The sequence below is a fragment of the Oryctolagus cuniculus genome, chromosome 12, assembly GCF_964237555.1.
Source record: "Oryctolagus cuniculus chromosome 12, mOryCun1.1, whole genome shotgun sequence".
Taxonomy (NCBI): domain Eukaryota; kingdom Metazoa; phylum Chordata; class Mammalia; order Lagomorpha; family Leporidae; genus Oryctolagus; species Oryctolagus cuniculus.
Window position 1 is genome coordinate 52,489,718 of NC_091443.1, and position 24,937 is coordinate 52,514,654.

The 24,937-nt window shown below is 44.6% G+C and overlaps 1 protein-coding gene and 1 gene segment (V, D, J or C); both read right to left on the bottom strand.

Moving 5' to 3' along the window:
* LOC103351170 (T cell receptor alpha chain constant-like) overlaps nucleotides 1–24,937 on the bottom strand; it is a gene marked incomplete in the record, with an annotated part of 594,496 nt that overhangs the window by 85,167 nt on the left and 484,392 nt on the right.
* LOC103351160 (T cell receptor delta constant) overlaps nucleotides 724–24,937 on the bottom strand; it is a 141,675-nt gene continuing 117,461 nt past the window's right edge. Inside the window, exons 3-8 of one of the 5 annotated variants that reach the window (XM_070053898.1) lie at nucleotides 11,819–11,889; nucleotides 6,006–6,284; nucleotides 5,370–5,435; nucleotides 4,900–4,965; nucleotides 4,469–4,582; nucleotides 724–2,632 (exon numbers count right to left, since the gene is read on the bottom strand). In XM_070053898.1, the coding sequence (XP_069909999.1) occupies nucleotides 4,470–4,582; nucleotides 4,900–4,965; nucleotides 5,370–5,435; nucleotides 6,006–6,284; nucleotides 11,819–11,889 (595 nt within the window). In that variant the 3' untranslated portion in view covers nucleotides 724–2,632; nucleotide 4,469. Of the gene's footprint in view, nucleotides 2,633–4,468; nucleotides 4,583–4,899; nucleotides 4,966–5,369; nucleotides 5,436–6,005; nucleotides 6,285–9,541; nucleotides 10,168–11,818; nucleotides 11,890–24,937 lie in introns of those variants that run through there. The other 4 variants (XM_070053899.1, XM_070053900.1, XM_070053902.1 and 1 more) reach the window with 4 other exon arrangements.

The window sequence follows — 24,937 nt, forward strand, 5'->3', positions numbered from 1 at the left end:
TGACTTAGCCCCTACTCTTCCCTTAAATCTTTTCTGGAGACTCCTTTTGATGGAAGAAATTTATCATCATGTGATGTGCTAGGATTCTTTTTTCTGGCTATTGAAGGGCCAGTGGGTGGCTCGTTTAAGTGCTAACTATAGGGTGGAGCATCAGCTCCAATATTAGATTGACATCTCGTCCTCATTTTGGGGATGCAGGGTGCCTGCTCTTGTAGCAGGAACTTGGGCTAACAGTCTTTTTTTTTTTTTTTTTTTTTGACAGGCAGAGTGGACAGTGAGAGAGAGAGAGACAGAGAGAAAGGTCTTCCATTTTGCCGTTAGTTCACCCTCCAATGTCCGCTGCGGCTGGTGCGCTGCGGCCGGCACACCGTGCTGATCCGATGGCAAGAGCCAGGTGCTTCTCCTGGTCTCCCATGGGGTGCAGGGCCCAAGCACTTGGGCCATCCTCCACTGCACTCCCGGGCCACAGCAGAGAGCCGGCCTGGAAGAGGGGCAACCGGGACAGAATCCGGTGCCCCAACCAGGCCTAGAACCCGGTGTGCCGGCACCACAAGGCAGAGGATTAGCCTAGTGAGCCACGGCGTTGGCCGGGCTAACAGTCTTGAGACCTTGATTGTACTGTCAGCAATACCTCGTCTCACGGAATGAACTTTGGACAATGCACATACTTTGGAGGGAAGGAAGCATTTTTTCCGTTTGAAAAATGAGGATGTGAGGATATGATTTTTTAAAAAATATTTATTATTTATTTGAATGGCAAAGTTAACAGAGAGAGATGGAGTGAGAGACCTTCTGTGTGCTATTCACTCCCCAAATGGCTGCAATAAATAGCCAGGGCTGGGCCAGGCCAAAGCCAGGAGCCTAGGACTCCATTTGGGCTCCCACGTGGGTGTCAGGGGTCCAAGTACTTGGGCCATCTTTCACTTTAGCAGGGAATTCAGTTGGAAGTGGAGCAGCCAGGTCTTGAACCAGTGCTCATACGGGATGCTGGCATTGCCAGTGGTGGCTTAACCAGCTGTGCCACATAGCTGGCCCCAGGACCTGATCTGCTTGTTCCTAGCGACTTCAGAGAAACATTCTAACGTCACATAAGGTATCAGATGTAAATGTTTTGGAAATAGACATTCTTTATACATATGAGACAATCTGTTGAAGTTTCTAATTTTTCCCCTGGATGGACCAGGATTATCCATCTGGACTGTCTCCTGTGTTTGGTTGGGCTGTGAAGGTGATGGCAGGGGATTTGTTAGTGCTAGCTACTCTGTCTCTTGGAACCTCATAAACTCCTGCTTGACACTCCATTTGGGTGCTGAGAAAAAACCACAACAGTGGGTTGCTAGGGCTCTGCTACCTGATCAGGTGAACCTGGAGAGAGCTGTGGCCTTGCAGAGCAGGGCTGATCTCTACCCTGCAGGCACTGCTGACAGTGTTATGGTAGCAGCCACTGTAGCAGGAAACCCAAGACTGAGTCCCCAAAGCAGGAGCCTGCAGGTTTGGGGCTCAGGAAGCTGCGGTCTGACCTATAAGCTCAGTGTGGCTTTTGGCTGACTAATAGGAGTTCACAGAGCTGACTTGCCCCCTGCAGTGGTCTGCAATGAGCAAAGCCAGAGGCAAGGTGCACACAGTGCAGTTTAATAAATGCAGCAGAGATAGAGGCTGAGAAAAGCAGAAAAGCAGCAGCTTCAAAGGTCCATGCAAAAGGGTGTGTGTCCAATGATCTCACAGTCCCTGTGCACAGTTGGCGGCAAAAGACAGTAAAGATAGGATTTCATCCCTGCTCCTCCCTTCAAAAACGCTTGCACAGTGCACTGCTTGAAAGCAGGGCCCTTGTATTATTGCTTTTATCCTAGGTATAAGGTCTTGACCTTGGCAGGAGTCAATTCATGTATGTTAAATCAATGAACAGAGAGAGGGTTCTTACTTCTGTATTTTACTCTGATCTTTGCTAATAGATTAGAGAGCATTTAGATGAAATTTTAGAAACCCCATTGCCTTCTTGGAGCCTATTAGGAAGTCAAACTTAATTTTCTTTGTCAAGTACCAGGAAAAGGAGAAAGTGCTGAAATTTTGTTCCCCCCACCCCTACCCAGGGTGACTGCTGAAGTGAACATAGAGCGTGGAACAAGTCACAAGGAGACCATGAGGACACTGGTTTCGGGGCAAACCTAGTGCTTGGTTGAACACAACTTTCTGTGTTTAGGTAAAAGGACCCCTTCCTTCCTTATCCCAGAGCCTATTTTCCTAATGGAGAATGTTGCTGGTTACCTGTTAGTTCTCACTTTCTACTTCTGGGAGGTATAGAAAATCAAAAGGAATAAAAGATCCTTTTCAAATTATATCAGTTGTAGGAGTGAAAAAGCCCCTTATACTTTCATGTCCTCGAAGCCTTTATGAAGCAGCATGTGAAGCAGATAGGATGCAAACCCCCATTCCCCAGTCCTTTTGTCTTTTCATCAGGCTGGAGCTGAGCTGAGTTGGTTTCCTTCTAAGGAAAACTGCTTTGATTAGTAGCTGCTCAAACATGGTGGCGGCAGGTGAACTTCAATTTCCGAGAAGTCCGAAGCCGAGGAGATGGCATCTTCATAAGCTTTTGGTTTCTTTTAGGGAGTGTAAGTTCCACATTCCAGTCAGCCTGTGGGTGAAGGGAAGTTGTGACAGGATCACAAATCTAAGTGCTGGAAGGGATGGTAGAAGCCAGGTAGTCTGAGGATGGCTGGTACTTGCTATGCTGTGCCATTGCAGACATCACCAATCTATCGTGGCACATTTCCTTTCAACACATGGCAACAGTTCAGCTAGTCTTATCAGTCTGCCAAAGTTGCTACAACCCATGAAACATTTGATTTCCTTTAGTCATTCTTATCTCCCGTGTTTTACAGATGCAAAAACTCAGGCCCAGAGATGGAAGAAATCTGTGTTACATAGTGTGTAAGTGACAAAGTCAGGACTAAACCCCAGCTCTTCTGAGTCCTAGTCTATTGCTCTTTTTCCATGGCCACACTACCTATGTCCTTAGGCCTGCAGGTCACCCATTTGGGAATGATTTGGTGTGTTTAGTCTTGCTCAGGTCAGCCCAATCCTCTAAGCCTAGGATTGTTCCTAGAACAGGAACTGGAACTGATGAGTGTTTGGAGTTTTGGAGAAGGAGGAAGGGGGAGGAACTTACAGGCAAGCCTAGGCCCTGGTTTGAATTTCACATGCAAGAAAGGGAATGTGGCTGGCGCCATGGCTCACTTGGTTAATCCTCTGCCTGTGGCACTGGCATCCCATATGGGCACCAGGTTCTAGTCCTGGTTGCTCCTCTTCCAGACCAGCTCTCTGCTGTGGCCCGGGAAGGCAGTGGAGGATGGCCCAAGTGCTTGGGTCCTGCACCCGCATGGGAGACCAGGAGGAAGCACCTGGTTCCTGACTTTGGATCAGTGCAGCGCACTGGCCGTAGCAGCCATTTGGGGGGGTGACCCAATGGAAGGAAGACCTTTCTCTCTGTCTCTCTCTCTCACTGTCTATAACTCTACCTGTCAAATAAATAAATTAAAAAAACAAGGAAGGGAATGCAAAAACCAGGCAAATACTTAACATCGCAGCCCCAACTTTGTATGTATTCCGAGAACCTAATAGTAGGTGATTCACTGCTAATGGGGGTAAAGGTCATCCCAAAGGCAGGCTGCTCTGCATATTAGAGTCCTATGCACAAGAAGCAAGAGCTGGAGTTCCCTTCATTAAAGTCAAAATAGATTATGGCTACCCTAAATATTCTTCAGGTGAAGGTGTGCTTTTGGACTTGAAAATATCCCTTGGCCCCTTGGCCAAGGAAACAAAAATGGCAGTTAAAGATGTTCATTCTCTTTATTTAGGTTGGATTTTTCTCCCTGGGGTGGAGGTGGGGTTATAGATTGGCATATTCAAAAAGTACATGGTATAGTGCATAATGAGTCTTGAATCTGGCTTAAAGTAAAAGGATAACATAAATGAGATGTTGTTAGGCTGAGTTTCTGAGACATCCCATCTTACTAATTTTAAATATGGGGGCCAGCTCTGTGGTGTCATAGGTTAACCTCTGCCTGTGGCGCTGGCATCCCATATGGGCACCGATTCATGTCCTGGCTGCTCTTCTTCCAATTCAGCTCTCTGCTATGGCTGGGGAAAGCAGTGGAAGATGGCCCAAGTGCTTGGGTCCCTGCAACCATGTGGGAGACCCAGAAGAAGCTCCTGGCTTCAGATAGGCCCAGTTCTGGCCGTTGTGGCCATCTGGGGAGACCAGCAATGGAAGACCTTTCTTTCTGTCTCTCCCTCTCTCTCTCTTACTCTGCCTCTCAAATAAATAATAAATAAATCTTTAAAAAAATTTTTAAATATGCCTCTGTGTTCTCCCTTCCTAATACCTCTTGTCTTCTTAACATTTCTAAATTTTTCTCCATGGGAAGCATAGTTTAGGTGGAGGTGGGAATAGGCAGCAGCTAATCCTTACCTTAAGAGAAAAATAACTTGGCAGTCAAGAGAAAATTGATGGCGACACTCTTGGCAAACAGCATTCGTAGCCCCAGCACTGTGAGGGACATCATGTTCACCTTTTCGGCATAAACTGCAGATGAAGAGGGAAGATGTTGGCTTCAGGGAGAGACTAAATTTCCTTCCAGAAATTGCAATAGCTCTGATGCCAACCTGCTCCAGATAACCATGGTTCTTCCTGGCCTGCAAGCCAGGAAGTTGCTCGCATCCGGCCAGGCAGACTTTGGAAACCCAGGTTCTCAACCAGGCAAGCTCTGTAGGGACAGTCAAAGGCTGAAGGGAACCATCTGGGCCCAGTGTGATTTTTGTTTTCTTTGGGAATCTGATGCTTTTTGAGTCCCAGTTGACAATTACAGAGTTTCTGAATTTGGCCCTTTGATTTGAACTAACCTTTTGGTTCACGGTAGCTCTGTGTAGCTTGTGTCACACTTCCAGCTTCCGTTGGTTTTGGATTATCTGGGACAAACAGCAATGGTTAGGTCACATTAGGAACCAGGAGGCTTAAAGGATTTCAGGGCTTTTAACCCTGGAGGAGACTTTAGGTAACAGAGGACTTGAGGAACAGAGGGGATGACTGGTTTAAGGTAATACAGCTACTCACAGAAACAACACACTTCCTGTTCTGGGCTTTTTTGGTATCATGAGACCAACATCCAGGCATGCTCTCATATATAGGTGGAACTAGGATTCCTTAACCCCATGATGTGCTGGACTACTCTGTTTTTGGAATTTAGCACCTGATTAGACCATACTTGAACTGGGCCCAGTGTGATTTTTGTTTTCTTTGGGAATCTGATGCTTTTTGAGTCCCAGTTGACAATTACAGAGTTTCTGAATTTGGCCCTTTGATTTGAACTAACCTTTTGGTTCACGGTAGCTCTGTGTAGCTTGTGTCACACTTCCAGCTTCCGTTGGTTTTGGATTATCTGGGACAAACAGCAATGGTTAGGTCACATTAGGAACCAGGAGGCTTAAAGGATTTCAGGGTTTTTAACCCTGGAGGAGACTTTAGGTAACAGAGGACTTGAGGAACAGAGGGGATGACTGGTTTAAGGTAATACAGCTACTCACAGAAACAACACACTTCCTGTTCTGGGCTTTTTTGGTATCATGAGACCAACATCCAGGCATGCTCTCATATATAGGTGGAATTAGGATTCCTTAACCCCATGATGTGCTGGACTACTCTGTTTTTGGAATTTAGCACCTGATTAGACCATACTTGAACTTTTAATGCCAAGGTCTAGTAGTAGGATAGTCATTTATATGGAGATAGTGGTTGGTGACGAGGAGAGAGAGGGGGGAAGAAATGAGATAGGTTTTCTCTTAGTCTACAGCTAAGTTTTCAGAACATTTCCTTCTCAGTCAGTGATAGGCAAGAACTGGGTCTAAGTCTTGTTTCTAGCATGCTGATACGTTGAGGATGATCTGTTTAGGGTTTACATCTCTAAGTTTTCTTTCCTTCTCCCAGTTACCAGCCCCTTGCAGACTCTTACCTGAAAGATTTGTATTCGGTTCAAAGTCAGCGGAGTTCACAATTTTATTGTTGTGTTGGACTGAACACGTCACTGAACTGGAACCTTCATACTGACCAAGCTTGACAGCACTGTACTTCTTGCTAGGAGAGATGACAATTGCAGACCCAATTTCTTTTATCTTCTTGGATGATTGGAGGCTTATATTTACATCCTTGGGGTAGAAATCCTTTACCAGACAAGCAACATTTGTTCCATTTTTCATGACAAAAACCGATGGACTTGAAGGAGGCTGCGTTTCTGCAAATATAATCATCTTATTTCATGAGATGATTATTTACAACTTCCTGGGAGTTCGATTGTCATGGTTACTTCAATTCCCCTTGGGTTACACTCTGCCATCCTGGCCTCCCTGTGTCCTATTAGTGGTATGGACTTGTTAACACCTCCATGAAACTATGACCAAAGGGAGCAGACACGAAGGGCATTCTGCCTTCTAGACAGGGGTTGCTAAGGGATAGGCCTGGAAGCACAGCTGGCAAATAGCAGCTACAAAGTGGCTTCTGGATCATGGGGGCTTTGATTATCTACGGTTTCTCAATCAATCTTCTGGACAAGGAAGTAAGGCTGAATATCCGCATCACTTGGTCTGCTTTAGATGCATGAGCCTGGGAGGTAGATCAGGGCAGATGTTCATGCTTCGTATTATGTCAATTAAAGAATCAAGGGTCTGAGAAGGTCTGCATAGCTGTTTCAAATGCTCTGAGAATGGCAGCATTGGGGTTACTACAGGGTGCCATTCCAATTTCATGGACTGGAAAAGATTTGCTGAACTTAAATGGTACATTTCTCTGTTTATAGGTGAATCCTTGTTCTTTTGTAAGGGCCTAACTACTGTGCAATTTTCTCTTTTTCTTTTCTTATCAGAGAATAACAGCTAACATTCTCAGCAAGTCCTGATAGACCCCCAAACCAGTTTTGCCTCTATTTCTTCTTGTTTTATTCTAAGAGGAGCTGTGGAATATTGGTCCCAGTAATTAGGTCCCCTTCTGGCCGTTTCTTCTTTTATACTTTGCCTTGAGCTATCATCTAGCTACTACTCTGGACACGCACCTTTTTCTTTCCTCTAAACTGAACGTGTTGGAGCTTTGAGAGAGGTAGTGATGATTCTTTCACACTGTGCCTAATTGAAGTTTCTGAACTGTGATAATTTTTCATCTATGAAGACTGGATTCTTAGGCTATCTTCAGATAACTGCTAAAAAAAGTGCCTTGTTAATACCTGAAATCAGGAAAGATAACCAACCTGTGAATGGTGATTTGAATATATTTCTAATCCTAAGTTCCATCTAATTTTCAACATCAGTTGCTCCTGTGGGTGTGGCTCTTAGTATTCGCAGCTTCAGTAAGTTTGACTTCTTGGCATCGAATGAAAAATATATTGAATTCTAGCATACTTTTGTCTACTATGGTCTACAATCAAGATACTAGATACTTGCTAAGCAAAAAGTCTTGGTGATGAATGTGTGAACAGAAAAGAAATGATTTTTCTAATGCTTCACCCTGCATCTAGATTTGGGCCTCAGCTGTGTGGCTTGTGGCAGTAGTTATACCCCAATCAACTGGCTCTAGGTAGTTGGTATGGAGTGATTGCTAGTCAGGAAGTTTCTGTCAATCACCGCTTTGCTAATGGACTATGGCCAAGGAGGGCTTTCCTAAGGAATCAGCTGAAACCCTCTCATCACTACCATCACTATTCCCTATCTTTCCTCTGCCAAAAATCTTGATTAAAGACTGGATTCTGTTCTAATTACTTAGGGCAGGAAACTAGCACTTAGCTCCTTATATTTTAGTGCCTGATATACCTGAGAATCTAGTTCCTTATATTTCAGCTCAAGACAAGGATTGAGACATTTTCAAAGGGCTTTCTCTGGAACCTGCTTTCAACCTGCATGGGAAAACTTCATCGCTTTGTTTCCTTGCACAGCTGAAGCCACTGATAACAGTAACGGACAACGCAGGCCTATCAACGGCTGGAAACCACACACTTGCTCCCTCACTTCCCTTCCGAAAAACCACGCGCCTTGTTCACCACTTCCTTTCAGACGTTCCTTGCTCACTATCCTTACTTCTTTAATTTGAATAGATTCCAGTTGATGTTTTTTCAAGGGAATTATGAGTTAGAAAGGAAACTTGTCCATAAAACTAAACAAAACAAAACAAGCCCCTCTCTCTTCGGTTAAGAGTTTGATCCAATCCTATTTTGGTTTAGTTGGACAGTTAAGCCTTGCTGGGGATTTGAAAAATCTAAATTTAGCAGGCAATTGTCAATGATCACTTTGGGCTGCAGAGACTGCGTTAGAATAATTTGAACAATGTAACATAGCTCACAAGACAGATGTCTGAAGAAGGTCATGCACTTAAGATAGTGAGCTCTGAATCTCTAAGTTGGCATTTCAGATTGAGCCTAATGCACCGATCCAGTAAAACATTTTTCTTGGTGCTTCTTTCTAAATTAATGTCTATATATTTAAAATAACTTTTTGAGAGAAAAGCGTTTTTCATCTAATCCATTCATTGGCATGATGGTAACAAAAGAACAGGCCATTTTTAAAAAAAATTAAATGCACTCAAATATTTTTTTAGAAAATTAAGTGCACTCAATAGAGTTGCCATATACAACTTAGTCTATCTTATATTTGATTTAGACAAAAACTTGAAGTTGCATGGCTTGCACAATTATAGTCTAAATTTAAATTAAAGTATAATTACTTGTCTTGAGAATTTCCTGTTTTTCTTTATGTTCTACAAACATGATTACATTTCAACATTTCTTTCAAGTGCTATTTTTCTGGACAATTGCTGTTTTATTTTCAGGCTTTTTACGAGTACGAATGCAATGCTAAGATTATATCCTGCTAAACAGTACAAAAAGAAGCATATACTCTTTATGAATAGTCTTTCTTAATTTATAAGTTTAGAAATCATCTATGTTTTATATTCAAACAGAGGCTGGCTGGTCCCCTAAGAATTGCAACATCTGTAACAAATGTCACTTAGAATTTCCAGACTCTCCAAAATATGGGATTTAACTTAGACCCTGAGACAGAAGCTCCCTCTACCTGGCTACCCTGATCAGGCTCACCGCCTCTCTCTCAAGTCTTCCAAGCTGCAGGACATTCATTTCTGGTTTGCCATGAGCCATGCATACAGGTTGGCTGAACCAAAGGGTTGTGACAGGAAGGAGGTAACCTCCCGGAGAATTTGGGCCAAAGTGTCCCTGCCACTGTTTTCCTTGCACCTGAATGCTTCAACTATGACTGCCATTCTTCTAAATTTCTTTGTGCATTCTGGGCTTCTATGAAGACTTCAGAAATAAGTGGGGACCCAGTTTTTGTATATTTAAAAATAAAGTATAGCTCTTCAGCCATGTGCCTTCACTCTGACCCACTTCACACCTACACTACTCCATCTCCTAGTCATAATTTCATTTGTTATTATGATTCGTAAAGTAAACTGAATGGCATTCCCAGTCCCAGGATTCAAAAATCAACTCACGGGGCTCCACGAAGAGTTTGGTGCCAGTTCCAAAAAACATCTGTCGGGTGTCCCAGTAGCACATTGCAACATGCCTCACAGGTAACCAGCCTGGGGCTGACGCTGGGGCCTGGGCTGGAACACGTGTGCCCTCTCTTCCCAGATTGGCATCTCAGTCTGGAGACCCCACAGCTCAGAGAACTACAAAGCTGCCCTTGATGAGACTAGGGGCTGAGTGCACAAAGTCTCAGTTCTCTTTGAAGCTAATAATAGTTGAACTGCTGGATTGGAGTGTGGGCATGAAATCCCCGTCCAAGAGACATGGGGACAGGTTTGAGACAAAGCAAGAGAAGAGGGTGATAGGTGACCGCTAGCTCTTTCAAAATGGAAAATTTAACTCCCACTTTATTGAGAGGGATTCCCAAGAAGAACATACTAGTAGGGACAGGGGCACTGGACATTGACATTTCTTACAATGAATGTCAGGCTGAGGAGAGGAGGGTTTAGAAACAGGTCCTGTTCTTAGGCTCTGGTTCCCTTCTCTTGGGCCACAAATGCTCCTTTTTGATTAGAAACCCAATTTCCCCACATCACTCAAATGGAGTCTCACAATGTAATGAATCTGCTTTCTAATTCCCTGAGCCCAGTGAAAGACTTTGTAAGGACCTGCGGGTTATGGAAGAAATTGGTTGGGGGAGCTCATTGGTGTGGTGTGTCCTGGGTATAGGTCAGAAGAACCACTGCTTATTTTGGATTGCTAAGTTTTGTTTTATATTTTTTCCTATCTCTGGATCCATATATAAGTCTCAAGTGTATGTAGTAATCATGAAAAAAGGGGAATTTAAAGACCATATAGTTACTCTGTCTTGTCACCAAAAATCAAGAGTCCAGGGCTTGAGCCAAGGCAAAAGAGAATGACTGTTGCATAGGGCCACTGTTGGCTGTAAAAACTCTAAGGACTAGCGGCTTGATCTGAAATCCTCTCTTCCCCCACCTGAGCTTCCCAGCCTCAGATTGCACCCCATCACTGCAAGAGGAGAAAAGCAGAGAAGCAAATGGGGTCTCATTTGGGAGCATGGTCAGCAGAGGATCCAAGCAGCAATTTCATCACATTCTTTCTTCCCTAAGACTCCTGAAGGCATGGCCTCAAGGATCTGATTCTAACACTGCAGATAATTCTGAATTTCAACTGCAAATGATTTAAAGGGAAAATGAAACACAATACTTTTTGCTCAGATGCAATTTGCCAAACATCAATCAGACTGCATTCAGTTACAACGTGATTGTTTCCCTCCTTCTTTTCATTGCTCTAGGCTTTCTCCCCTTGAAGATTAAAAAACCCACCGAATTCAGTATTTCCCTAGAGGCAACAGGCAGTGAAGGGCCCCTATAAGTTTGTATTATCCTCGGAGAGGCAGAGGCTGAGTTGACAGTACCAGTTACTTTCAGGACTGTCAGCCTTGCCACATCCACATACTCTTCCCCTTTTATTTTCTCTGGAATAAACAAAACCAATGTGTAACCACCTAAGAGGTAATGCCTGTTCTGTTTGACTTGGCATTTTGGAAAGTGCCACAAAGGCTCTTTTTCTCTGGACTGGTCCTGGTGATTGATTGTGGGCAGCTACACAAACGCCCTGAGTATAGCCTCCGGACTTCCAAAGCCTGGAACAGGTTACCAGGAGTGGACAGCATCTGCGGGCGGGCACCATTACTTCTATACCGTCCTGAAGTCGGTGATTACGCTTCTACCTCAGCTGGGGGCTCCTGAGTCCTGGTGAACTGTCCCCAGTTCAGGCTGGCAGGGTTGGTGAGTACACTGTTGCTGTCAGCAGTTGCAGGCTGGGCTGGGACATTGAGGGTTATTTGTTCTGAACCAGCCATGCTAGCTTAATAGAAGTTCGCAGCAAAACCCTCTGTGTTTAGCTTCTTTCATAAGCCTTTCCTTCTTTCTAATGCTCCCCTTCCTACATGGCGACTTGACTCCTTTCCTTCAGGAACAACGACGAGACCCTCTTGCCTTCTCCCCAGTCCCAGACTCTGGATAGGGATCCAGAATCAGAAGCCTTATCTATGTTTTTTAGGTCATTGTGGGAAACATTTTAATACCGAGCTTCAGAACAGAGATTTCAAGCATAGGGAGATTATTTTCTTAAGAGAAACCTACGGCATTTGCCCTCAAACTTTACCCCAGTTCTTTGCATTAATGCCTTTTCAACTTAGAACCTCCCGACTGCCCAAGAAGCCCTCTGCATTCAGGGAATGTCCACACTGAGATGAGCTAAAATAAACCACTTACTTGGTTCCACGATGAGTTTAGTCCCACGTCCAAAGATGAGCCGTACTGTGTAAACACAACTCCAGGCATCCCTACAAAAACCCTGCTACCTATCTGCCCTGTCAGTCTAGCCCATCTGTTCAGAAGGGGGCGGGTGGAGCAGAACAAGGAAAGTTGGAGATGCAGATTTAATGGCTTCTGAGAGCTAAGCTTTATATTTTGGCAGCTCGTTTGATGTCAGTTATCTACTGAGTGTTGGCGCTTAGGAAAGTCCCTATGCTTTCTGCTGTATCTCCTCAACCTGCCATCTCTTACCCCACATCTTGTTTCATGACTGTATTTCCAAAGGAAGAAGGAATTGTTTAGCTTTTTCTGAAAATTGCCAAATGGCCACCATCAGCAGAACCTAACTACTAGGCTCCACTAAGTCAACCACAACAGGACTGCACCTGAGGTGGAAGGGCATGATGGCTGGAGCAAAAGCCAAGTTTCTCAGCTGGTTGAACCTTTGGGTACTGCATAGGTTAACGTACCTGGTCCCAACATTTATGAGAGCTCTGAGTCTGGTTGCTAAGTCATGCAAAATCCACTGGATGGGATTTCTGTCCCATTAGGCCAGACCTCCTTTCCTCCTTACTCTTAGGAGCTGTCCTTTGGGACAAAGTAGGAGGTGACTCCTGTGTCAAACAGAAATTTGGGCTCTGTCCATGTTGTAGCCTGACAGACTTCGTGTTCTGATAAGAGAGACTGAAGGTAGGGTGGGAAGGGGTTTTTTAGTTTGATCAGGAATAAGGAAAGGTGATTCTTAACCTTTGGGCTACACTGAAGTGGGACAAAGGCTTAATGGATCATGGACCCCACTCATTGCAATCTTTTAGGGCATATCCAGTCAGAGCCTGACATCATTATAAACACTGTGCAGCATTAAGACTTCTCAGGGTGAAATGGAAGTAGATTCTTCAGTCTATTTTAGTAACATATTCTTGATTATGACACACACATACAAGTGACAGTTAAAATAGCTTCTGTCATATGTAAATGTCAGTCCACGAGACTACCTGTATGTTACTGATGAAATCCAAGGAGAGAATATGTATCATCGGGCCAGTTTACAACCTAGAAAGGACAGCAGATCATATTCTGACAATCATTAATGTGGAGGGTGCTTACCAGTGTGGTGAAAGAGAAGGATGTCAGAAGGTCTGAAATCCAGTTTCAGCTCCATCCTTTACTAAGTGTGTGATCTTGGCAAAGTTCCTGAAGTTCACTGAGCTGTATTTGTATCCTTTATAAAATGAGATGATATCTTTCGTGTTGGTAGATTGTAAGATTAAATGAAAGGGTATACATAAGGCATTCTGTAAACTAGGAAGCCTTGATGTGACTATTAGAATGCTTACAAGGGGTCTTTCAAGATTTCATGGAAAATGTACATTATTTTTTATAAAAGATTTATTTGTGTGTGTGTGTGTGTGAGAGAGAGAGAGAGAGAGACAGATAGAGAGAGAGAGAGAGGGAGAGAGGGAGAGAGAGAGAGACATCTTCTATCTATCTGCTGGTTCCCTCCTTAACTGTCCACAATAGTGAGGTCTGGGCCAGGGTGAAGCCAGGAGCCAAGAACTGCTTCTTGGGTTCCCACATGTGTGGCAGTGCCCCAAGTACTTGGGCCATTTTCTGTTACCTTTCCAGATTCATTAGCTGGAAGCTGGATCAGAAGCAGAGCAGCTGGAACTTGAACCAGCACTCCAATATGGGATGCCAGCATCATAAGCAGAGGCTTAACCCACTGCCTCACAACACCAGCCTTTATGAGTTATCTTTTACTTCCAGCTTTCCACAGGCTGTTTACAGTAATCTCGCGTTTGAGTTTAATCTCACAGATGAGTTTTCCTTGTATCGGGGGAATGTAAGAGCAGAGTTCCTTGGTGGGAAGGATAGTTGGGAGAGGTCTGAGTGGGAGCAGAATCAGTCTTTCTCTCTCTCTGTCCCTCCCTCCCTCTCTCCCTCTGTCTTTCTTTTTCTCCCTCTGTGGTCTTTGGGAGGAGGAAGACGCCCCGTTCCTAGGGCTCTGGGTGAGTGAGGACTGGGATCCAGGTTTCTGTTGCCTCTGGTCTTTTCTCTCCGTGATGTCACTTCCCCTCTCTCCTCCAATATCCCCTTCTTGAGTCCAAGCAGAAGTCCTTACAGTGATCTACAGGCTACCCCTTCTGATTTTAATTATCGGCCTGACCTCATTTTCAAGTGATCTCCTGGTCGCTCTTTTTTCTCTTGGCCACATGCCCTCTTTGCTACTCTTCACACACCCCAGGCAGCAGCATTGTCCCCTCTGCCTGGAGTGCTCTGCCACCTCCTCAGGTCTCAGCTCAAATGCCACCTTCCCAGTGAGGCCTCTGTGACTCCACCCCACTCCGTGTAAGTTGCACTCTACTCACTCCAACTAGTACTCTTCATTCTCCTCCCCTGCTTTATTTATTTATTTATTTTTTGCAGGGCTTATTGCCACCTAAACGCCATATATTTAATTAATTAATTTAGTTATTTAGTCTTTCACCACTAGAAAATAAACTCCAATAAGGCATGGCTTTTTGTCTGTTTTGTTCTTGCTGATTCCCTGGCACCTAGACCAGTGCTTGGTGTACAATGGCAGCCAATGTTGTCACAGGTGGTGGAGTTGGCACTCAGGCTTGACTCTGAAGTTTCCCAGCTTGTTTCCATTTCTATTTTGTCTTAGACTATGTCCTCTGATCCATTCATTCACCCAAACAGCAAACATCCACTTAGTGCCTTCAGGGTGTTTATGGTTGTGGCAACAAACAACTCAAAGGCCTTGCCCTCTGGAGCAAGGGGCAGTAGATGAGAACATGAAGTTGCAGGTGGATGTGAGGCAGGGAAAGAGATCTGCAGAATGGCAGGGAATGGTTTGGGAAAACTTTGCTGGAGGTGGCATTTGAGTGGAGACCTAGAGAGAGAGAAAGCTCCGTGAGTCCCTGGGAGAAAGCGGCTCCAGCTAGAGGAATCTGTAGGTGCAAAGGCTGCTTTCTGGGGATTCTCATCACGAGTGAGAGGGAAGGCCAGAGGCCAGGCTACGGGCGAGTGGGATGGGAGCAAGGAGCAAGTTCCTTGGAATTTCCCAAACGCGTTGATGAGCCCAGACTTTTCGGGCTCCTCTCTCTTGGGGGAAAGGGTGGCGGCTCTCATCAGAGTGTTGGAACTCTGGAAACCCGGGGTGCATTGTGAGGAAGGGGCCTTTCCTGCCCTTCTAGGGAGGGAGAATGGCTCTTTGTGTAAGGTGTTTTGGTTGAGGATCTCTTCCTTAGTGAAGCAGGTTGGGGGATGGCAGCTGGTGGAGGGGTGGAGGGTAGACAGGAGAAGTGGTGTAACTGCCGTTTCATATTCTGTTGGCAGCTTGGAGAGGAGCTCATCAAAGGCCTGGGAGGGGGTCTGGGCCAGGCAAGAAAAAGCTTCCTATATGTTCCAATCAAGCTGTACCCGTGATAGAAGAGCAAACTTCTTAAAAGCATAGATTCTGGAACCAGACAAATGATTCCAATTATGGCTGTTAAGCTACAAGATCAGGGAGAATCATTCTGAGATTCAGTCTCCTGATCTGTAAAATGCAGGGAATGGTACCTACTTCTAAACGATCATTGTGAGGACTGAATAAAATGACATTCACAAAGTGCCCAGGCCAATGGCTTGATACATAATGGGCACTCAGAAAATGAGAGTTGATGTGATGGTGATTGGCAAGTATAATAGTGGATAGAGTTCTGGGGCTGGCTCTACAGCACAGGGGGTTAAGCTGGCATCCCACATAGGTGCTGGTTCGAGACCCAGCTGCTCCACTTCTGATCCAGCTCTCTGCTATGGCCTGGGGAAGCAGTGGAAGATGGCTCAGGTCCTTGGGCCCCTGCACCCGGGTGGGAGACCCAGAAGAAGCTCTTGGATTGGCGCAGCTCCTGCCATTATGGCCAACTGGGGAGTGAACCTGTGGATGGAAGACCTCTCTCTCTGTCTCTGCCGCTGCCTCTCTGAATTCTGCCTTTCAAACAAATAAATCTTTAAAAAAAAAATAGCGGGGGCTGGTGCCGTGGCTCACTAGGCTAATTCTCTGCCTGTGGTGCCGGCACCCCAGGTTCTAGTCCCGGTCAGGGCGCCAGATTCTGTCCCGGTTGCCCCTCTTCCAGGCCAACTCTCTGCTGTGGCCCGGGAAGGCAGTGGAGGATGGCCCAAGTGCTTGGGCCCTGCACCCGCATGGGAGACCAGAAGCACCTGGCTCCTGGCTTCGGATCAGCGTGGTGTGCCGGCCGCAGTGGCCATTGTGGGGTGAACCAACGGTAAAAGGAAGACCTTTCTCTCTGTCTCTCTTTGTTGTTGTTGCCTTTTTTTTTTTTTTTTTGACAGGCAGAGTGGACAGTGAGAGAGAGAGACAGAGAGAAAAGTCTTCCTTTGCCGTTGGTTCACCCTCCAATGGCCGCCGTGGCCGGCGCACTGCTGCCGGCACACCGCACTGATCCGAAGGCAGGAGCCAGGTGCTTTTCCTGGTCTCCCATGGGGTGCAGGGCCCAAGCACCTGGGCCATCCTCCACTGCACTCCCGGGCCATAGCAGAGAGCTGGCCTGGAAGAGGGGCAACCGGAACAGAATCTGGTGCCCCGACCGGGACTAGGACCCGGTGTGCTGGTGCCACAGGCGGAGGATTAGCCTAGTGAGCCACAGTGCCGGCCCTGTCTCTCTCTTTCACTGTCTACTCTGCCTGTCAAAAAAAGAAAAATAATAATAATAATGGATAGAGTTTTAAGACGATCTCCTGGCCCACTCTCCTGAAGGTGTTTCTGTGGGGAGCAATTCGGACTATACTGTTACTGGAATTAAGACTTATTCTATGCATCTGCTCTCCCACAATATGGCGCTGGGAGAGAAGAAAGAGGCTTCTACACAGCTGCCTCCAGTTCAGCCAATAAACTGTAGGACTTGCTCCTGATTGGAGAGCAGCGTACTCGGCGTGTGGGCAGCCGAGTTAGGATTGGCGGAGGAGGACTATAAAGGAGGAGAGAGACGGCATGCACCAGGAACATCTAAGGGGAACATCTAGCTGAAGGAACACCTGTGCAGCCCCCGAGAGAGCCAGCCGGCGGTGTGCCGCTCCCCTGCGGAAGTGGGGAATGTGGCCAGGGGGAACTGCCCTTCCACAGAGGTGGAAGGGATAGTAGCCAACCCGGGAAGAACCAGCAGCAAACCCGGGGAGGGCCGAGCAGACGAAAGGAACAGCGCAGGGTTCAGTGTCGTTCCTCCACGAAGAGGGGGAGCGACAGTTTCTGATGACCAAGGCCCTTTTCTAAGTTCCTGCCATTGTCAGTGTCAGTAGCACACAGTTAGGTTGTGACTTTATTCCATGCTGTTTTGGCCTGTTCTCTGGTTCTGTTTATGAAGTTAAGTGGTGTCCCTGAGTTTATACTTACTCTATCCAGAGGGCTAAGATGGGTGATGGATTATGTGGCTCTGTTTGAATAGATCAGAGCCATTAGTTTTGTGCTACCTGGGAGCTCTACAAGTTAGAACTTGAAAGAAACTCCCGAGGAATAAAATCATCAAAAGCAAGCAGGAGAGTAGGCGTCCAAGGAGATAAAGGTGCCAGGTCTGCAAAGACACCTCCTCTAGGCACTATTCAAGGGCATTTTGGAACCCACCCCCTCTCTGGATGTTCCTTATCTTGCATTTCAAAGCATGATAGAATGCACCAATTCAGCATTTCCCCAAATCCAATTAATCACATCTCCTTTTTTTTCCCTTAAAGTCACAGACATCTGTCACAATTTGTAATTTCCTTTAGATTTATTCACGTTTAAAGTTAAAATATAATTGAAAGAAAATTTTAAATCACATTAGTTTGATGACCTAGTTGTACTACTTTGATGTCCATTCAAAGATAGAACAATGAAAAGTCTATGTATGTAGCATCTAAAATCGTGTGCTATGCACTCTACATTTAGGGAAATACTAGACCAAGTAAATTGGTAAACAGAGGAACTTAATTTACCAGGAAGAACTTGGTGGACAAAGAGAGATTAGGAAAAATCAGTCACCAACTTTGTGGGGAATATGGATAAATGATTACTTTAGTGACGGATTTTAAATTTTAGACAGTCTAAAGCAAGAGCCCGAGTTAGTTGAATTTTCAAAATCTTACTAAGATTTTGACTTTTAAGAAAAATCTGAATTTCTCTGCTCTCATTCTGCCTGCACAGCTTTGGGTCTCCTTCTCTTTCTCTGGGTGCAAAGCCCCTGTCTTCTCTCCATAGCCTGTGAGGTCTGGGATTGCCCAGCCCAGGTTCATCCTTTCCATTTTGCTGGCTTCTTCCCATCATACAAACAGGGTAGCCTGTTTCCCATTGCTCTGAGAGAAGCTCACTTCATACTCCTAGAGCCTTCTCTTACCTTGGAAAACACAAACCGAATGCCAATGAATCAGGGCAGGGTAAGCTGTTTCTTTCCCAGTAGCCAGTTCAGCTTTGGGACCACTGGCCCTGACTGATGGACTTCCCCAGGATCTTTGAAACACATTTTTCTGTTATTCATGACGTTTTCTGGCTTAGAATGAATTTTTGTTATCTAACTGGAAGTTATTATCGAGTGAGAGCACTGTCTTCTTCTTCTTCTTCTTCTTCTTCTTCTTCTTCTTCTTCTTCTTCTTCTTCTTCTTTTTTTTTAGCAAGTCATGGATGAATTCAAATGTCATTTAAAGGACTCCAAAGACAACTTCTGCATTGTGTATGATCCTTCAACAACATTAGAATTGATTCCTATGTATTAGGTAATTAGCGTATGGCATCATATCCTCCTTCTGAGAAAGACGAACACCATGGGTCCTTAGAGAACTACCCTTCACTGTATCCCATAGACTTTTCTAAAAATTTTTAAAAATATTTATTTATTTATTTGAAAGGCATAGACAGAGAGGCAGAGAGAAAGAGAATGGGAGGGAGGGAGAGAGAGAGAGAGAAAGAGAGAGAGATTGATTGATTCCATCCCCTAGTTCATTCCCCAGACGGCCATGATGACCTGAGCTGTGCAGATCCAAGCCAGGAGCTTCCCCTGGTTCTCCCACATGGATGCAGGGGCCCAAAGACTTGGGCCATTTTCCACTGCTTTCCCAGGCCAGCCATAGCAGAGAGCTGGATCGGAAGTGGAGCAGCTGGGACTTGAATCAGTGCTCATATGGGATGCTGGCACTGCAGGTGGCAGTTCTACCTGCTATGCCACAGCCTCGGCCCCTCCCCATAGATTTTAAAGCATTTCTAAGTTGAAAGCATTACACACTCACTTTGTTCTGCTTGGAATCTGGTCTCACTGGGAACCAGAATGTTCCATATTTCTCACTAGAAACCTAGTTTCCAATCGCAGCTCAAAAAATTGTAAACAAATTTCTGAAACACATTCCTTTCTTCTTTTTTTTAATTTAATTTAGTTTTTTAAAATTTTTTGATAGGCAGAGTTAGACAGTGAGAGAGAGAGAGAGAGAGAGTTATGGACAGTGAGAGAGAGACAGAGAGAAGTCTTCTTTCATTGGTTCACTCCCCTAATGGCCGCCATGGCAGGCACTGCGCTGATCCAGAGCCAGGAGCCAGGTGCTTCCTCACAGTCTCCCATGAGGGTGCAGAGACCCAAGCACTTGGACCATCCTCCACTGCCCTCCCGGGCCACAGCAGAGAGCTGGACTGGAAGAGGACCAACGGGGACAGATCCGGCACCCCAACCAGGACTAGAACCTGGGATGCCGGCACTGCAGGCGGAGGATTAGCCAAGTGAGCCACGGCACCACCCAACACATTCCTTTCTTCTAAGAAGAAATGTAACAATGCCAGTGACCCCATTTCTCTTGCCCCACCTTCCAAGCCCAGGAGAAAGATTCATCTCTGAATTTCCCCTGTAACATGTGTTTGGCATATAAGAGGTCAAAATTGATAATATGGAGCCATCTTGATACACAGGTCAACCTCATTCTGGGTCAGTTCTGATCCTACTTGGGGAATTAGACCAATGACTGTGTGGTTGGTATCTCCACAGCATGACCCAAATCCTGTGCATTGGGCAGAATTGTCTGTTTTCCCTGAGCTGTATTGATTCTTTCACATTCCCCCCAAAATTTTTTTTAAACAAATCCCCTCCCCGTTCTATGGAGAGGATTGCTCATAGCTTACCTCTTCCCCTGCAGGGGCCCTCCTCAATGCTAGATCAGTGCTACTACTTCCCATTTCCCATTTTCTGATACTCCTCTCTTCAGATGGAGGATGCCTTAATCCCAAATTCAGACAAATGAGTTACTTACTTGGTTCCACACTCACAAGGGTTCCTTTTCCGAAGATGAGTTTGTGTCATGGGGCTTGAAAGTGTTCCAGTAAACGCCCTGCATCCCTCCCACAGTCTTATGCCCTGTTGACTTTGGGGTTAGAGGGCCTGTAATGCTTGGTTCACTGAGAGATGGTACTTGTCACTCTTCCAGCTGGTTCACGATGTTTTAATCAACTGCAGATCAGGATGGGTTTGCTTTGGGAAGGCTGTTTTCTGAAGAGTAGGTAGGGGCGTGTATTACCATGGTGACCATTTCCAGCACGATGCACTTCATGAAGTTTTCTGCACATGGCTCTCTATTATTTTGGATTTTCTTCACATCCTGGACCCACACCTGACTCTCAGTCTTGGAAAGCTGGCATCATCAAAGTGATGGGTCTTGGGTCCATGATTACTCCAGAGTCAAGCCTTTCCAGTGACCAGTGTGGCTTTAAGGATAGATAACATGTAGTACAGGAAGAGGAGCTAATGCAGCATGAAGCGCTCATCAGTTATAAGTGACTTATGGTCAGCTTTGGAATTAGCAACTATGGTTGATGACTGCCGGAAAACAAATCCATTTCTTTTCAAATCCATCTTCCCAAACTGCAAAAAGCACAGCACTCAGGCAAACATCTTTAAGGACTTAGATTCAGAAATTCCACAGAGATGGCCCATTGAACAACACAAAGAATCCAACAAGAGCAAGACAAGGATAATTTTTAAAGAAATACCTTTTTGTATTCCCCTGGTTTGCTGTAAGAAAATGTTGCAATGCTAGTTTCACCCGGGGGAGAGCAGGAGTGAAGAAGAGACAGCAGCTAGGGTCATCTGTCCTAGTCCAGTCAATGTCTGGCCTCCCTTGCAGGTTACAGAGCTGGGAGGGAAAGTCATCTGCTGTGTTCATGGCCTGTGGCACAGGATCCAAGCTGAGGATTTCCCAGGGAAAAGCCACCCTTGCCCCAGCAGTTTTTGTACAGGTCTCTGTGGGGTTTGTAGCACTGTGAGTATCCCACCAATCACCACAGTGCTACAGAGCTTTACAAAAACCTCCCTTTGGTTTTGAACTATGTGGCCTCTGAGAACACCTGGAGCCAGATGTTTTTTTCAAGACAAGCTCCAGCAAGGTCAAAGGATTTTGACAGTTAGGTTGAAGCAGGCTGGCCCAGGAGCTTCTGTGAGGCTCTTGTGCTCTGTTGGCTACACCTGCCCTGGGGTTTGTGACTAGAAAGGACTTTTAGAAATCATCAGATCCACTGTCATCTGTGCTCTCTGGCCAGTCTGCTTTCAGATGGTTTCCCACAGAGGAATTTGTCAGATATCTGAATGTTTCATGTGCATTCTGCATGCTGTGGATTAGGCAGACATTTTTGTGGTCAATGTAATTTCTGCTGTTCCTACTAAGCTCCTGACTCATGTCTGCCTGCCCCACTTTATGCTTGCATAGTGTTGTACAGTTCACAAAGGGCTTTCATGTACATTGAAAATTGTGTCCTCGCCATCGACCTCCTAGTTACTTAATTCAGGGCTAGTCGCCCATATGGTGCTTTGTGTAATTTAGAAAAGGCAACCCCGCTGGGCAAAGGCAGAGGCAGGGCCTTGAGTTCAGGCTTGGTAAACAGGTTGTACCTTTGTGTGCTTTCTAAAAGCCACCCCTTTCTCTAGCTGATGTCACTTTGTACCAGAGCCTCATGGCAGGGCCCAGGCTGAACCTGACCCCCAGAAGTGGTGGCTTTGACCAAATCCAACTAATGCTTTTTAAATTACATTCTTGTTTGATCTCTGTTTTTTTAATTAATTAATTAGAAAGGTAGAGCCACAGAGAGGCAGAGACAGAGAGAGATAGAGATAGAGATAGAGAGAGAGAGAGAGCGAGCTTGGATTTTTTCCATGTGATTCCTTTCTGTCTCCCAATAAGTCACTAATGCACCTCCTTAAGTTCTTTTCATTTTCTGTATCTTAGCTGATCTGCTGACTTCATTAGGGATTCCTCAATGATGACACAAGACTTAACTGAGCTACATGCCTGCCACTCCCTGAATTTTCATGGTATCCGGTTCTTGTTTCCAACACAGCACTTAGAACCCTTTAACCCCTCTCCTTCATTTGGTATAGATTTTTGAAAGGGAGTTGTCATGTTCATCCAGTACACACTTAGACTTGATGAGTGCTCAGAAAGTGTCTCCCGAATCCATTTTGAGGATGAGATACTTCAAGTTCAGAAAGGATAAGTGAGTGAGTGAAGAACCACAGCCAAAGCTTCCCACATATTCTCAACTCCTAGTCGCTTGCTAATTCTCTGGCAGAAGATTGCCTTACAAAGAACTACTTTACATTGTTTAGTGGTGCACAGCACGATTAGTTGTAAGCAAATTGATTTTTAACATTAGCCTGAGTTAAACATCATTGAGAAGATTAATTTGTTGTGATTTGATCCATACAATGTAGTATATTCTAAAGTCAAATAGAAATGAATTTCCAATTGTCTACATACCTGGTATATTCAAATCACATTCTTTTCCACTAACATGGGTAATAGAAGATCAATTATGCCTCTGGAGAAGAATCTGAGAATGTCAGAGCTTGAAGATGCTTCAAGGATCATCTATTAAATCCCCCTAGTTTTCAGATGAGGGAGTATAGAAAAGATCGACAGGTTTTGCAATTTGGCCAAGGCAGTCAATTTAAGAAGAACATACAGGAAATTGGGTGTCCATATCCCAAAATGATGATTTTTTGGTACTTAGTCTTCTTTGGCCTTTCATTCTAACACTTATAGTTGGAGATTTTTTTCAGTCTTCCAGCTGACCTCCTTCCCTGGAATGACCATAGCATGTTCTCTGGGCAACCTGGCCTTTTCTCTCTCTATGGGCTTTTCATGTTGTATGAAATGTTCTTTTATGACAAAGGGGAGGGGAAGGCACACGTTGGTGTATCTTCAAGTTCAGCTCTTCCTAGAAGGATACTGAGCTGTTCTCAATGCCACACAAACTCATTTTTAGAGGAACAGGATAACGAGTGGGGATTGGGCTTACCATGGTACTGTCCAGTCTTGGCTGGAGACAATTGGAGACTCAGAGCATCTGGAGCAAATTTATGGGATATCAACCCAAGAAATGAAATAGGGGTTGAGCAGAAACATCGTCTGATCTTGGCTTGGGGTTGTGGACTTTGAACTAATGTTATTTACTTCAATTCCCTGATCCTGGTGTTAACATGTACAGTTTGAAGGTTGTAGATAAACTGTAGTGTATTCAAAGGAGAATATCAGTCTTTTAAGGGACTTCAAACCATGCTCATAGAGCAACAGCTAAAAAACTGTAGACAAAGGAAGGCAGATACAGGGGGCGTTTTCTCACTGTCTACAGATACCTGTCAGAGAAGAGTTGTCTTATCAGAGGCAGCTGAACTCATGTCTGCTTATGCATTCTATCTATTTTAATATGTCAGTTACATACACACATTATATACACACATGTGGGTATATAATTTGAATAGAAAAGGGATAATTTAACAATATTTTCAGAAAATTATGACTTTATATTATTTCTTTAAAAAGATTTATTTTTTATTTGAAAGGTAGGGTTATGGGGGTCAGGGAGAGAGAGAGAGAGAGAGAGAGAGAGATCTTCCATCCACTGATTCACTCCTCAAATGGCTGCAATGGCCAGAGTTGGGCCGTTCTGAAACCAGGAGTCAGGAGCTTCTTCTGGGTCTCCCATGTGGATGCAGGGGCCCAAGCACATTGGCCATCTTTTGCTGCTTTCCCAGGTGCATTAGCAGGGAACTGGATCAAAAGTGGAGCAGCCAGGACTTGAACTGTTGTTTTGTATCATCATCCACCATCATGTAGGAAAGAATTGATCCACTGAGTTAAATGGCTTCCACACATTAACACATTTTATTATACAGCACCAAAATTTCACAGTAGTTGATATCATCACTGGTCTTTTTAAATTAAAAAATTTTTTTAAATATTGGGAGTCACATAGCTTGTGGTGGCAGATGTAATTTTTCTAAAACTCTCATTGTTGCCTGAAAACTTGCAAATTGTCATAGGCAACCACTATCAGTTGTTGTTATAGATGGAACAGATTCAGTTCCCTTATTTTTAAGAAAATGGCTTCCAAATACCCAAGTATGAGGAACCAGAGTTGTCTGTCATTCGTTCTTCCATGCAAAAATTTTGTTTTATGGAAAAAAATGGCTAGTTTATCTTTCAACTCAAAGAGTTACACCAATGTTTTCCCCTATGACAACTATAAGTTGGAATGCAGAAGAAGTGCTTTCTGTGTTATTTCTTACTTTATAATAGAGTCCTAAAAACATATACTCAAGGGTTAAGGTTTAATAAAATTAATGGTTTTTACTACATCATCAATGTTATGGACTGAACTGTGTCCTCTCTAAATTCATATATTGAGCTTCTCATCCCCATAACCTCAGAATATAACTGTATTCATATATGCAGATAGGGCCTTTGAAGAGGTTTTTAAGCAAAAACAGGCTGTTAGGGTGTCCCCAGTCCAATGACTTGTGCCCTTCTAAGAAGAGAAAATTCAGACATTTAAAAAATAGATGAGATACCAGGGATGTTCCTGCACTGAAGAAAGACCATCTGGGTACACAGCAGGAAGAAACCAACCCTAGAAGAACTAACCTTGCCAGCACCTTGACCTTTAACTTTTAGCCTCTAGAACTGTGAGCTAAAAATGGCAACTGGCTTCCAGTTCTGTAGAAATCATAAGATTGGTCAGCACACTTGGGTTGAAATCTCTGGGGAATTAAGAACCACGGAACCATATGCCAT